This window comes from Gracilinanus agilis, chromosome 1 (genome assembly GCF_016433145.1).
Source record: "Gracilinanus agilis isolate LMUSP501 chromosome 1, AgileGrace, whole genome shotgun sequence".
NCBI lineage: Eukaryota > Metazoa > Chordata > Mammalia > Didelphimorphia > Didelphidae > Gracilinanus > Gracilinanus agilis.
In genome coordinates, this window is record NC_058130.1 from 14,152,714 (window position 1) to 14,166,244 (window position 13,531).

General features: G+C 49.1%; 1 protein-coding gene across 4 annotated transcripts in view; it reads right to left on the reverse strand.

The window, feature by feature from the left end:
- Nucleotides 1-643: 643 nt before the first annotated feature.
- Nucleotides 644-13,531, reverse strand: part of WDR48 (WD repeat domain 48) — a 33,737-nt gene continuing 20,849 nt past the window's right edge. For all 4 annotated transcript variants that reach the window (XM_044657286.1, XM_044657208.1, XM_044657136.1 and 1 more), the window contains 5 exons: nt 7,192-7,297; nt 5,879-5,966; nt 4,612-4,688; nt 3,966-4,158; nt 644-2,591 (listed from right to left, as the gene is read on the reverse strand). In XM_044657286.1, coding sequence (XP_044513221.1) covers nt 2,496-2,591; nt 3,966-4,158; nt 4,612-4,688; nt 5,879-5,966; nt 7,192-7,297 — 560 coding nt within the window. In that variant the 3' untranslated portion in view covers nt 644-2,495. The remainder of the gene's footprint in view (nt 2,592-3,965; nt 4,159-4,611; nt 4,689-5,878; nt 5,967-7,191; nt 7,298-13,531) is intronic.

The following is a 13,531-nucleotide window of genomic DNA, read 5'->3' on the forward strand; positions in this document are numbered from 1 at the left end:
TTGCCCCCACCCTCCGGGGAGGTGGGCCCCCCCACTTGGGCACCTCTTGCCCTTCCGCAAAGTCTCCAACAGCCGCTCGGGGCCTCTCGCTGCTCTCCTCCCTGCACCCTCCTTACACTTGGTGCTCAGCGGTCAGGCCTGCGGACAGACGCCCAATCTGGCATCTCCAAGAGCTGTCCAAAAGCACCCCCCCATCTTTCCCTCAGGAGCCTCCCCCCCTCTTCCTGGCTTCCGCTACTGCCCTCCGAGGCCCCCAGACTCTCCCCGCGTCCCCCAATCCTGTCACTTCTTCCTTCAGAACAGCTTCTCTCCTGCCTGCTCTCCCCCAGCGTCCCCTCTGGGGGGGCCCTGCCTCGTGTCCCCTGCTCCAGGCTAACCTTCATCCGGGGAGGTCGATAGCTCTGGCCGTGCCGCCTTCTCTTGTGGTGCCCTCCAGGGGCCGCCTCTCCATGAGCCCCTCCTAGAGGCAGGCTGCCTCGCGCCTTCCTACTTAACACGAGCCCGGAGAACCCTGCTCAGAGGTGGATTTTCCATGTCAAGGGATGCCGACGGATTGTGGCAGCAGACTCGGATCTGGGGCTTTGTGTCCTTAAAAACCCAAAAGGCTGATGGTGCAGTTCAATAAATGCAACACAAATGGGGGACTATTTTAACTAAAGCCTTTTATTCTATACAACTGTGAAATACAGATTATTTACCCTTTTGGCATTGCAGACTCTGTCAAACTTTCCTGAAATTGCGTTACTGAGTTGGTTAGGAGGAGGAGAAGGAAGGACGAGAGAACCCTGGCCGAGTGTAGGTCCATGAGAGCAAAGAGGAAGCAGCGACTCCCTCCCGCCACCAGGAGCCAGGACAGGCCTTCCGATGGCATCTACGTTTTCCCGTGACTTCGCAAACATCGCTAAAAACGTGCCCCCCAGCACCGAAGCCGAGGCACACCGAATGGACTTGGGTTTCCTTCAAAGGTCTGTGGGGCCTGCAGCCGTGCAGGGGGCGTCCTTTGGCTCTTCCCAGGCTGGGAGGCGTGAAGTGGCTGCTTTCCAAATGAAGCCCGATGTGAGTGAGCCCAGTCCTTGCACGAGTGTGAACCCGAACCTCGTTTGGCCCCAGAGCTGTCTGCTGCTTCCCTCCCCCCCCCACCCCCACGATGTAGAAAAGAAGGTTCCCCCCCACCCTCCTGTCCCTCCATCCCCACAGGAAGGGCCGGAGCAAGGCTGGGAAGAAAATCTGCATGGAACAAACCACCCTCCAAAGGCACTTGTGCTTCTGGCTTGGGACAGGAGTCTCGTCTTACACAAGTTCTTGGGGTGGACGTCGGATCTGTTCTGCATTCAAACAGCCTTTGGGGAGGATCCAAAGCCATTTTTTCCCTGCCAAAAGTTGAAATGTTTTTCCCCCAATAAGTTAAACTCTATACAAGACCCAGATGTCTGACCATAGTACGAAAGCTTTAGATTAGAAAGAACAGCGAAGAGAAGACCTAGCTAGGTAGAACAACAAAAAATGCATAGAAAACTCTGGAAAGAACAAAGAACTACTTGTAGATTAGGAATCTCAAATGAGTCTGCTCCGAAGTTTCTTTACTCTGACAGAAATCTGAGAGAACACTGAAATGAAGCTAAAATGTCAGAATGCTCTTAAGTTTGACCAAGGCCGGCCTTCCCCCTGGAGCTGCCACCTGCCTTTGAGCAGGCACGAGCCGCAGCCGGACGGAGCGCAGGAACAAGGCGGCTCCGGCTGCCAAGTGGGCCGACTCGGCACGATGCCCAGCGTCACCGCACTGACCCTGCCACCGTGTTTCGGGAGAGTTCTGACTCGGGCTTTCTGAGTGGCAGCAGGCCTTTCTACAAGCACACACTGGAAGGAGAGGGTTAAAAACAAGCCCAGCCGGGACCCTCGGGCTCTCATTAAACGGGCTGCCTCAAAGGCGCCCATGGATGGGCTTCTCCCGTTTTTAAAAAAGATCTCGTCTTCGGCCGGTGACACTGAGGTGACTTTTTGGATGACCAGCTCGAAAGTCATCACAGGTGCTCTAGGAATGGAATGTACTTAAAAAAAAAAAAAACGAGACAGCGTGCAGGTTTAAATTACATTTGGAACACAGTGACAGATATGGCCCCCGAGTGTCTCCCAGCAAGCATGAAGAGACGGAGATGAGTCCTTGGAAACTAAAAGGAAGAAGCCACGTCTACACTGGCCTCTCGGGCGCTCCTCGCACACCTTGAAAAACCGGAAAGCCCTGTGGGGCTCCTCCCTCCGCCTGCACACGCTGCCTCCCTCCGGGACAGAGTGGAGTCTAGGCCGCATAGATTGTGTTTCTATATTACATCTCTATTAGTCACTTCAGTTAAAAGGTATAATCTCGGTCCGTACTCAATCAATCGTTAGAAGTCTCGCTACTGTGGGGGTTCAGTGGGCTTCGCTAGGTAGTACTACTCTCAGGACCACAACAGGAAGGTCAGTAAAGGAATACCCGGGAGTGCTGGCCCGGGGCCTCACGTGGACTTCTGGCGGTAATGGAGCGTGAGGTCACCGCCACTCTTCCATATGAAGTGTTTTACGGTCCGAAGGTCCATGTTCGGATCCAGTACCTGAAAAGAACGAGACGGGATTGAACCTGGGGCCTCCCGCCGGCTCTCTCTGGGCCCCTGAATCGGGGAAAACGGCGGCCTCTAAGCCTCGGCTCTAGTCTCCTGGGTCTGGGGTGGGGGAGGCCTTCCTTACCTTGGAGTCCCCCAGCACATGGCCCAGAGCTTTGGTCCCTTCTTCAGGCTGTGGTGGGGGCGGCGCTAAGTCTGCACCGCGAGCTCTGGCACCAACAGCACACCTTCCCCCACCCAGCCCCTCTCCAGGGCTCCGGTTCGGACACTCCCATCCTTTTTCGCAGATGGTACCTTCCCGTTCTCAGGAAGGGAGGCTCATGCTCGAATGCCCTGGGCCCCTGGGCCGTGTGTGGGCCCCTGGGCGGTGTGTGGGCCCTCAGGCTTCCAGGGACAGCAAAGTCCAGAGGAAACTGGGCCGGAGCTGTCCAAAGGACAAGGCATGGTTGGCAGTTCCAGCGTCCACCTTTTGGCACTTCAGCTCGTGACCCAAACTGGGCTTATCATCCTTTTTGCTTCCCTAAATCACCTGGTCAGCCACGCTTGAGAAGACCGTATTCCCTTTTAGCCTTTCTGCCCCCACTCCCAAAAGGCAGGGAGAAGCGTAAGGAGCATTTATTAAGCACCTCCAATGCACAAATAGTACCTCCTCATCTCATCCTCATAACCACCCTGGGAGGGAGATCTATTATCAGCCTAATTTTATAGGGGAAGAAACCAAGACAAGCAACCATTAAGTGACATACCCAGGGTCGCACAGCTAGTAAGCGCCTGAATCTGGATTTGAACTCAGATCTTCCTAACCCAAACCTGGTGTCTCAGAGATTCCTCTACCATCTCCCTTCAAGCATTTCCTTCTCTCATGTGGAAGACAATAGCTTTCGTAGTCCTCTCCCCTGGATCCAATGCCCTGAGGACACCCCCAGAGTAGGACCCCATTCCTGAATGCACTTGGAGGGAGAGGAGGTCCCACACAGCCAGACTGTCCTTCCCACAAGAGGCGGGCGGGGAGCCTGTCTGAGGAGCTGCAGGCTCTCCACTCCCAGCTGCCCTTTTGCTAGCCTCCATTCACCCCCCACACCAAACTCTGGGTACTTTAGATGGCCCAGGTCCCTCCTTACATGCCTTTACCCTCAGCCGCCGTATCAATGCCTAAAGTCGTCCGTCCGTCTGGCTAGATTGTGGGCACATTTTTTAACCTTCCTACCAACAGCGAGGAGTGACCCATGTCCTGTCCCCACTGGCCACCTGGCTGGCCCTGCTGAGCAGAGATGTCTTACTGCAAGCCCCTGAGCTCTAGGATTGGCCGTGACCTATATCTCTGCCCTGGAGAAGGCCTGGACTGCGGTTCTCAAGTCAACTTACTTGGTCCTGGCACAAAAGTTCAATCTTCTCCTCTGCCAACACTGCGATATCCTCTTCTTTCTCCTGCTCTCCAGGTTTCTCATTATTAGAAGAGCTGGTGGTCTGAGACTCACTGTCCAAATTAATGATTTTCTCGTAAACATGCTCCATCACCTTCCTGACCTGGAGCATGTCACTGGCGGACAGTCTATCTCTGGGAAGGTGAAGGGAAAGGTCAGCTTGTCAGAAAGGTGAAAGGCAAAGAGAAACTTTACTTTCTACCCATCAGCTTTTGGGGGGCTCGCTGCAGGACTTGCAGATGCCAGCAGGGAGGGAGGGGTCCCCGCTAAGGCAATGACTCAGGGGCTGCTCTCTCGGGCTGTCTGCGACGCCACGCGCTTCACCCTCGAATGGACAATGGGCTGGCTGCAGGGCCTCAGGGCCCTTAGAAGTGACTTCCTTGAGAGTAGGGCCTTGACTAAGAATTGATGATCACAGTGGCCCAGTAAGGAACCCCAGCCCAGGTTAGTCTAGAAAAGACACACCACTTTCAAGTTTCTAAGGGCACCTTCTCTTCTCTGACCTCCACCAAAGGACCACAAAACCTAACAGGAGCCTGGCCCAGCTAAAAGGACTTAGAAGACAAGAGGCCCAACACTTCACTTACTTCTTTAAGGTTTTTGCCCCTGAAGATGAGTGAGGTTGGAGGTAGAAGGGAATTTTGTTGAATTTGGGCATATTTTTCTGAAAGAAAATATGATATCATTACAATTGTATACTAGTTAGTATCCAAGAGAAAGTTACCTTGCACCACGGATTAAACTCACGGTTTTTAATTAAAATTTATTTTACAATTTGATATGATTTTCTCATAACAAAGTACCAGACCCCATAAATAGCCTTGAAAAATTTCATCAGAAAAGTGCAGAAGTTTGTATTGGAAGAGGAACGAAAACATGAAATAAATACTCAGATGGAAAGCACACGACAATGGGAAAGTCATAACACTTTTCAGTCTATCCGAGTCCTTAAGAAATCCCAACAGTGTACATTTTAGGGCATCTCAAAAAGGAAGCATTTTTCTCGATGGAGGCTTTCAAAGGATTCTCTTTTCAACAAGTGAACACTCCATCCTGGAGAGTCCTCCACTGGGACAAGCCACCCCCATGATCTCCTCTCTAAGCAGCGGCGAGGTGTGGGGAAAGGAGCCGGGCCCCGAGCCAGGAGGCCCGGACCCAATGGTGGCTGCTCGCTCCTCCCCTTCCACGCTGCTGGGCCCCTGGAAGATGGGGAGAGCTGTCCTTGGGCCGATGACCTCCTCGCACGGTGCCGCTACGAGGAAAGTGCTCGGTACTGTCTCTGAACGAGATGGTCAGATGTGCCCGGCTCTGCTGGGAACACTGAAAAGACCCCCGGCTGGTGCGGGGGGTGAAGTGACCGGCTGCCTTCAACTCTGCAGACGTCTGGGGCGCTGTAAAGTGAATGCCCAGACCAGGGCCTGAACTGGGCCCCTTGTCTTCAGGCCTCTGAATTGGGTGGACAAAGCCTGGACGATACTGCGCTAGACCCCTCTGGCATCCTTCTCCCAAGGGGTCAACCACAGACCTAGAGGCAGCCAAGCACTCGGCTGGAGTTCCCCAGCAAGGAAAGTTGTCCCTTCCGGGGCGGCTCATATACACATAGAGAAGACAATAGCTGTCAAAAGCCCAGATGGCTGTTTAAGGCTTGGGGGGCTTCTCAGGGGCTGGTAATGCACTTTTAAAAGTTGTTAAGAGATTAAATTCCATTTTGGTCCTGTCGGGAGGAAGGCTGGCCCTCTGCAGGCCTGACAGTCACCATTACAATACTCGTGGCTATTCAAGCCCTGAGGGGGCTCCCATTTCTCTCCTCAGTGTTCTTTAAGAGGACAAAGCAGAGAAGAGGCAGACACTTACATCCACAGTGATGTCAATCACCCACTGGGGCACTGTCTCGTTGAGTAGCATCGACTCAGTCTCCCCTCCGGAATCCCGACACAGCAACCTAGGCACACACAAAGCACAAGAGAGCTCAGGGAGCCATGGTCACACAGGAGCCCACCAACACCTCTTCTCCTCTGCTAGCCCCTGGGAGGGGAGCCCCATCCAGGCCTGTGGGGCTGCAACAGCCTGGGTAAAGACTGAGGGCCAGGAAACAGACCTCTGAGGGGCCCACAGGAGAAGCAGCTGCCTCGAGATCAAAGCCCAGAACATTCCACAGCTTGGGGGCAGCTTCCTTCTTCCTATGGGCTCTGCTGGCAATTGCGTTTCCTTCAGTAACTTAAAGAGGGGGCCCCTCTCCCAACCCCCAACCCAGCTCCCACCAGCCTCTGGTCCAGAACCAATTTGGAGTGACCAGGCCACCTTCCCTGGCCTGGCAGAGGAGCTCCCTGACACCCCCAAATCGGAGTCTGCAGGGACAGGTGAGCAGCTGCGGAGTGGAAATGAACCTCACTTGCTGAGTGTCCATGGCCTCTGTCCAAAGAGGAGGTTGGGCCAGATGGCCACTGAAGGCCCTGCCAGCTCTAAAGCTGCTCCCCAGTAGCTGACAGTCTGGGAAGCTAAAGGAACAAGGGTGTGGGTGTGTGCCTAAATGAGTGGATCTTTTTATTTTGCTAACTGGCTGGCCAGGGCCTGCCTAACAGGGCTGAGGGACTTCTCTGACTTCTCTCCCATTATGGAGAGACTCCACCCCCACTGCCAGGCTGGGCAGCTCCTCATCACTGTTTGGGGGTTGAGTCATCAACCCAGATCTCCATTTAAGGAGGGTGTCCAGGTCAGAGAGAACCATGTCTCTTCCCTAGCTGTACTACTTTAGGGCTTCTCTGCCTCATCCTCCAGGGCACCATGTCAGGGATGTTCCCTGGCATCCCCTCCTCCACTTTTCAACTCCCTTTTGGGTGCTGATTTTCCCTATTAGATTTTAAGTTCCTTGAAGGCAGGGACAATTTTTTGGTATCTGTATTCCAGTATTATTAACAGTATCAGGCACATAGTAGGTGCTTAATAAATGTTTACAGACCCTCCCATCTTTGTGCCATGAAGAAAGGCCAGGTGTGGCTTCTGAAGGTCTAGGGCTCTCTAACCCAAAGGACTAGCTTAGAACCTGTAATCGCGGTGTGAGAAAGGGCTCAGATGTCACCAAGTTAAGTGGTTCTGGCCTCTGCTGCTCACAGCTAGTGTGGATGAGACACCTGCCCCCGGCCCACCCAGCCCTCCAGCTCTGCTACCTGAACAGGGTACGGCCTCCAGCCTCTCCAAAGATCACCGGGGTGTGTGGAGGGACTTGGAAGTAGCCATTGCCCTTCTGGACTCGATTCTCCTGCTCGCCATTTACTGTGGGAAGATGCACATGGGATCCAGTCAGCCTTGGAGCTGTCCTGACTACTCCACTGTGGGAGCCTTTTACCAGCCAAAGTCAAGAACCTCTAGAACTCACACATGCATGAAAGGGCCAAGTGAAGCTATGCTTGGAGGAACTCTAAGTCTAGATTTTGGGGAAGGCTTCCTGGGAGGACCGAACCAAAGAGGTTGGGGATTCTGACCCTTGGAGCCTCTGGGCATTGCCTGAAGCACTGAATGCCTTGCCTAGACACCAGGGACAGCTGGTACAGGTCTGAGGCAGGGCTTGAACTCCCACAACTGTAACTCCGTTCTGCCACACTTGCCTCCTAAAGTGATTAAATGAAACATTCTGAGCTCTGAGGTAGAAATGCCAACAACTGAAGCAGACATAACAAGCCTAGCATCATCTCACTGCCTAGACCCAGGTGGCTTCTCCAGCCTCGGATGTCCCTAGGCCATCCCAGAAGCAACTGCAGATGGATGTGGGCATCAGGTGGCTAGGCCCTATAATCCCTCTTAGCATCCAGCACCAGCCTCCTTATCTCAGCTACTTCGTTCCCTGCTCACTGGAAACTTCTTTGTTTACCTTCTAGCACTAATAAAAGCCTAATTTTTCTCTAAGGCCACCCATTTCTTGTTGCTGTCCTTTGGTGGTAAACAAATGGGGGTAGTTTGCCCTTCGCTCCCCACCATCATTTCCAGGCTCTTGGTCTGCTTACCTTTACTCATTCCTCCCAAGTTCACGACTTTCTCCCAATCCTTTTTGTGGGCATACACTGACCTTGGAGCTATTTTCCAGATTAGGCAGTTGGGTGGCTCAATGCCTGGAGTCAAGACGACCCGAGTTCAAATCCAGCTCGTCATATTTCCTAGCTGTGAGACCCTAGGCAAGTCCCTTCACCTCTCCTTGCCTCAGTCTCAGCTATAAAATGGGGATGAGAACCTTTCTCTTAGGTTTGTGGTGAAGGTCTAATGAGGTCGTCACTGTACAGAGTTTAGCACATAGTAGAGATGCTTCCCAAGTGCTTCTTCCACCTAAACCTGCTCCTCTTCTTACCCTGGCCCTCCTTCTCTTGGATAAAAGCCAATATGTAACTGGGAGGTTACATGAGCAATGCCATGGTGGATTATATTGTCTCCAATGCTTACAAACTGCCCAAACTTCTCCCAAGTTAATTATGCACCAGAGAAAAGCAACTTCAGCCATTTCCATGGTCTGGGCCACCAGTAATCCAAAAGAAAGTCAGCTTGACCACAGCCCTCTGGGAACAAAAGCCTTCTGTGGCTACAATCTGGAAGTATCAATGCTGCCACGCTCTGAACTATGGATGCAGGGGAAAGTAGGCTCTGTCCCTGCTGGGCAAAAAGCTGAGGAGTGACACCACTATACTACCTCTGAAAAAAAGGGCATGGCACCCAACTGGGGCAGGGCCTGAGGCTGGTGAGCTAGGGCATGCCCATTGTGGGAGGAAAACAGAAGCTTTGAGATCCAGCCCCCAAGGAAACCATAGTCAGAGGGGAGGGAGTCAGGAAGTGAATGACAAGGAAGATGAGGAGACTAAAAAAATACCAAAGATTTCAGGAAGAAGAAAACTCAAAGACTTTGAACATAAACAGAAGTAATCTGTGACACCTGTTTTAATTATCACTGTTCTGGATGAGACAATGGAAAAGGCAATCAAGTAGGGCAAGCCCCACAAGCAGTGACAGGAAGTGTGTAGGAGAAAGCCCAGAGTGGATACCTGGGAAGTTTTGATCACAAGAAGAATACACAGAAAAGTGAGAGGCCAGATAATGTCAGGGGTCATGAATCAGAAAATGAGGGGTCTAGAGTTAATAGAAATAGAAGATGGGCAATGAAAGTGAAAGAAATTCTTTTTGGAAAGGAGCACCAAAAAATGAAAATTAAAAATTAAGGAGCAGGAGTAGTTGAAGGAGAGAAGGGGAAGTTTACTTAACTGAGAGGAAAAAGAGGGAAAAGAAATATATAACCAAAGAAAAGCAGGAGGGAAAAAGGAACTAAGAACCCCCCCCCCCCCCCCCCCGCCAAAGGGATGAAGATCTTACAGGGGAGAAGCAGATCAGATACTTCTCACAGATGCATTCTTAATCAAACAAGAGATAGAGGCAATTATAAAAGATAAAAATATATAACTCTGATTATATGAAACTGAAAAGCTTCTGCAGACAAAATTAATACCCCTAGATAAGAAGGAAGGTATTTGAATGGGGAAAAAATTTTTCACACCAAATTTCTCTCATAAGATTTGGTATTCAAGATATATAAATAATAAATGTATATAAGACTAATGGCCATTTCCCAATAGATAAAGGGTTAAAGAATATGAGTAAACAGTTGTCAAAATAACTGCAAATTACTATCAACTTGTCACTAGTAATTACTACCAACAGATCACTAGTAATAAGAGAAATGCACATCAACCTGGGGTTTCACTTCTAAAAGTGTCAAAAAATGGCAGCAGTTAATATTAGAGGGTTTGTGGGAAGATAGGCACACTAATACATTATTCGTGGAACTGTAAAATGGTGTAATCATATAATCATTTTGGAAAAGAATTTGGAATTATGCAAATAAAAATGACTAGAATGGCCAAACCTTTTGAACCAGACTCCATGCCTGGGCTTGTACTCCAAGGAAGCCATGGATATCTATGTCTCGGCATTTTTTGTGATAGCAAATTAGAAATCCATCAAAATGAGGAATGGCCAAATACATTATGGTATAAGAATGTAATTACTTGTATTTACTTGGCTAAAAGAAACGATGTCAGAGAAGTCTGGAAAGATCTCTATGAACTGATGCATAGGGAAGCAAGCAATCTATATATCTCAGATGTGGTTTTGTTTTTCCTTTCTAAAAACACTATCTGCATATGGAATGGTTCTCTAGGAGGGGGAAGGGAAGGGATACTTGGATTATCAAACTCCAGTGGCTCCCTATTGCCTCCAGGATAAAATACAAAATGCTGCTTGGCAGGGGCAGCTCAGTGGATTGAGAGCCAGGCCTAGAGACGGGAGGTCCTAGGTTCAAATCTGGCCTCAGACACTTCCCAGCTGTGTGACCTTGGGCAAGTCACTTGACCCCCATTGCCTACCCTTACCACTCTTCCACCTATAAGTCAATACACAGAAGTTAAGGGTTTAAAATTTAAAAAAAAAAAAAATGCTGCTTGGCATTAAAAAATGTAATGGAGAAATTAACAAAATAAAAATAGGAAAAAAATAAATTAAAACCCAGTCATCTGGGGTGAATGGAGTCATCTTTGATTCTCCATGCCCAATCAGTTCCCAAGTTCTGTTGATTCTGCTTTTGCAAGGCTTTCTGTCTCTCATTCTTCCTTTCTACTCCTGGTGTTGCCACCACATTACTACTGGCCAGATCTTCCTCTGCTTCTGATCTCTCCCTTCTCTACACTCCATATCTCACCTGCCCCTCAAACCTTCAGTGGACTGCAGACAAAACTCTCATCCTGGCTCTCATCTGCAGTCAAGTCCTTCATGACCAAACTCCAATAAGCCTTTCTACATTGATCTTTGACTTCCTTCTATGCTCTCAAACTGGATCACTCTGGCCCTTGTTGTTTAGGACTAAGTGAGACAAGAACTCTTTGGAGATCCTTTCCGACTTGAGGGTTCAATGATTCTGTGACCTGAGGCTTTTTGAGGGTTGGGGCAGGGCCCTATTAACACTTAGGACAGTGCTAAAATAGAGAAGGCTCAAAGAAGCTACTAGTGGGTACTATAGTGCACAGGACACTGGTCCTGGAAGACCTGAATTCAAATCCAGCTTCAGACTATTATTAGCTGTTTGGTCCTGAGGTAGTTCTCTTCACTGCTGTCTGCCTCAGTTTCCTCATCTGTAAAATGGGGATGATAATAGTACCTACCTGTCAGGGTGGTTGTGAGAATCCAATGAGACTGATTTTGTAAAGTGCTTTACAAACTTTTAAGTGCTTTATAAATTGAATTGCTCTATATACTTCCTGGTAGAACTATTAAGTATTATATAGTAGAACTCCAGATGAGAGTCCTAGCCCTAGAAGGTAACAGTCAGAGGTCATGTGAACCAGCCAGGAATTACCTCTACAACAGTTCTGCCAGTATCGGCCATTCTCCACTGGACAATGGTGCTCACCCTTTCTGTGAAGCCCCAATCTGCTTCTTAGAAGTTTCCATTCCCTATCGACCCTGCACAATCAATCCATGCTCTCATCTAGCCAAGAAGGTCCTTTGAACCTTTGTAGACCACTGAAATGTCCTTCCTCCATTCTTCCAACCAAGTTGATACCCTGAGACTTTTCGTCCTGGCACCATTTTGGTCTCCTTCTCTTGGGCTTACTATAGCGAGTGCTCCTGATGGGTCTGGCCAGGGCTCAGTTCCTTCCATCACAACATGCCCATCACCTCCCCAACTCTGAAGACTTCATTCCCTATTGGCACAATTTAAAACCAAATAAACTTCTCAAAGTAGCTTTTCAGCCTTGTCACCCCAGGGACTTGGTAAGCTTCTGTGGCCCCATAAAAACTTCAAGGTCCCCTTCTTTGTATCCTGGGCAGGGAGCCAGAAATCCCTTCGATTGGCCAACTGCATGCTGGCTAAAGTCAGCTTTTTTAGCTGACAGCAGTACAGCTGAGAAGTTCCTTGCCTTTAGTATCACTGATCAGAAGGCAGCAGGAAATGGCTCTTTGGCAGCAGATTCTGTCTATGAAGGACAGCAGAAATGCCCTTTTCCCTCCTTCTTGATTTCTATGAAGGCTGCCCAGGGTTCTTTGGCTGCTCCATCAGACTACCGATTCAGACTGCACTTGTGGAACCCATTGAATACTGCAGTACGGCCATGATTCCCCCCAACCCCATAACTTGTGTGAACCCAAGCCCTGACAATTGGTCTGATTAGAGTCGTACCAGTCTCGCCTGGCCAGTCCTTTTTTTCACCTGGATCCTGTCCTCCAAATGTGTTAGTCCTTCTTCCTGGCTTTGAATAATCTGCAAATTGGAGAAATAGGCCATCTGTATGCCTTCATTCATTCCACTGATAAAAATACTGAACAGAATGGGAACAAGGATAGATTTTCTTAATAAAATCAAATGTTTAACCTACTGAAAATGAAAATATGACACTCAACAAAGGAGCACTTTTTGGGGGGTGTTTTCATGGCTCAGATAGCCCTTAGTGTGGTGCAATGGAAGGATGGACTTGAAGTTCAAATCCCAGCCCCAACACTTACCATTTACTCTTTGTGTGACCCTCCTCTCTCAAGTCTCACTTTACTGTTCTGGAGAATGAAGGGGTTGGATCAGCCAACCTCCAGGGAGATGACTCACCCAGCTTTAGGACCACTGTCCAACCTTTATGGGAATTATAAAATCCCCTAACCAATGGCCTCCAGGCTTTGCTTGAAGACCTCCAATAATGAAGGATTCTCTACAGCCCGAGGGGGCCTGCCATGCTCTAGGAAAGATCTCATTGTTGGGAAGTTATTCTTCTCTTGAGTTTAAACATGCTTCTCTGGGTCTTTTACCTACAGGTTCTTGTTGTGATCATTAGGGCCGAACGAAACCAATCTAATCTCAGTTCTCCATGACAGCTCTTCCTTCCCATACTGGCATACCTTGATCATGATGTGTGGTCTTTGTTTTTTTTTCTGGCCTTCATAGTTTAAGGTTCTTCAGCTGATTCTCTTATGGTCTGGGTTTGAATACCTTCAAATCCACACATCCTCCTCTTTCTGAGCCTATTTCCCAAAATCTGACATCCACAATAGAACATAGTTTTCCAGCTATGATCAGAGCAAGGTAGAAGAAAGCAGAACTACAATTTGGCACACTATGCTAAGCCACGTGAGGAACTTGCCTGGCATGTTTCTCAGGGCAGTAGGGTCTGGGGGCTAGCTCAGGTCACCTCTTCCAATCTGGAGGGCCTGGAACTCTCAAAGCTCTACTGCTAAGCAGCTAGGTGACCTGGACTACATTCCTTCTCCTTTTTGGCTATTTCATCTCAAAAATGAGGTTGGATTATAAATTGATTTCTAACTCTCTGTTTCGGTTTTCTGCCTTATAAACTGGGTTCATCTTATTTCTATTAAAGTGGAATTTTTGTTGGTAATGAAATAATTATTTAGTCCTTTGGCAATAGAGATAGTTTTTTTTTTTTTAAAACCCTCACCTTCCATCTTGGAATCAATACTGTGTATTGGTTCCAA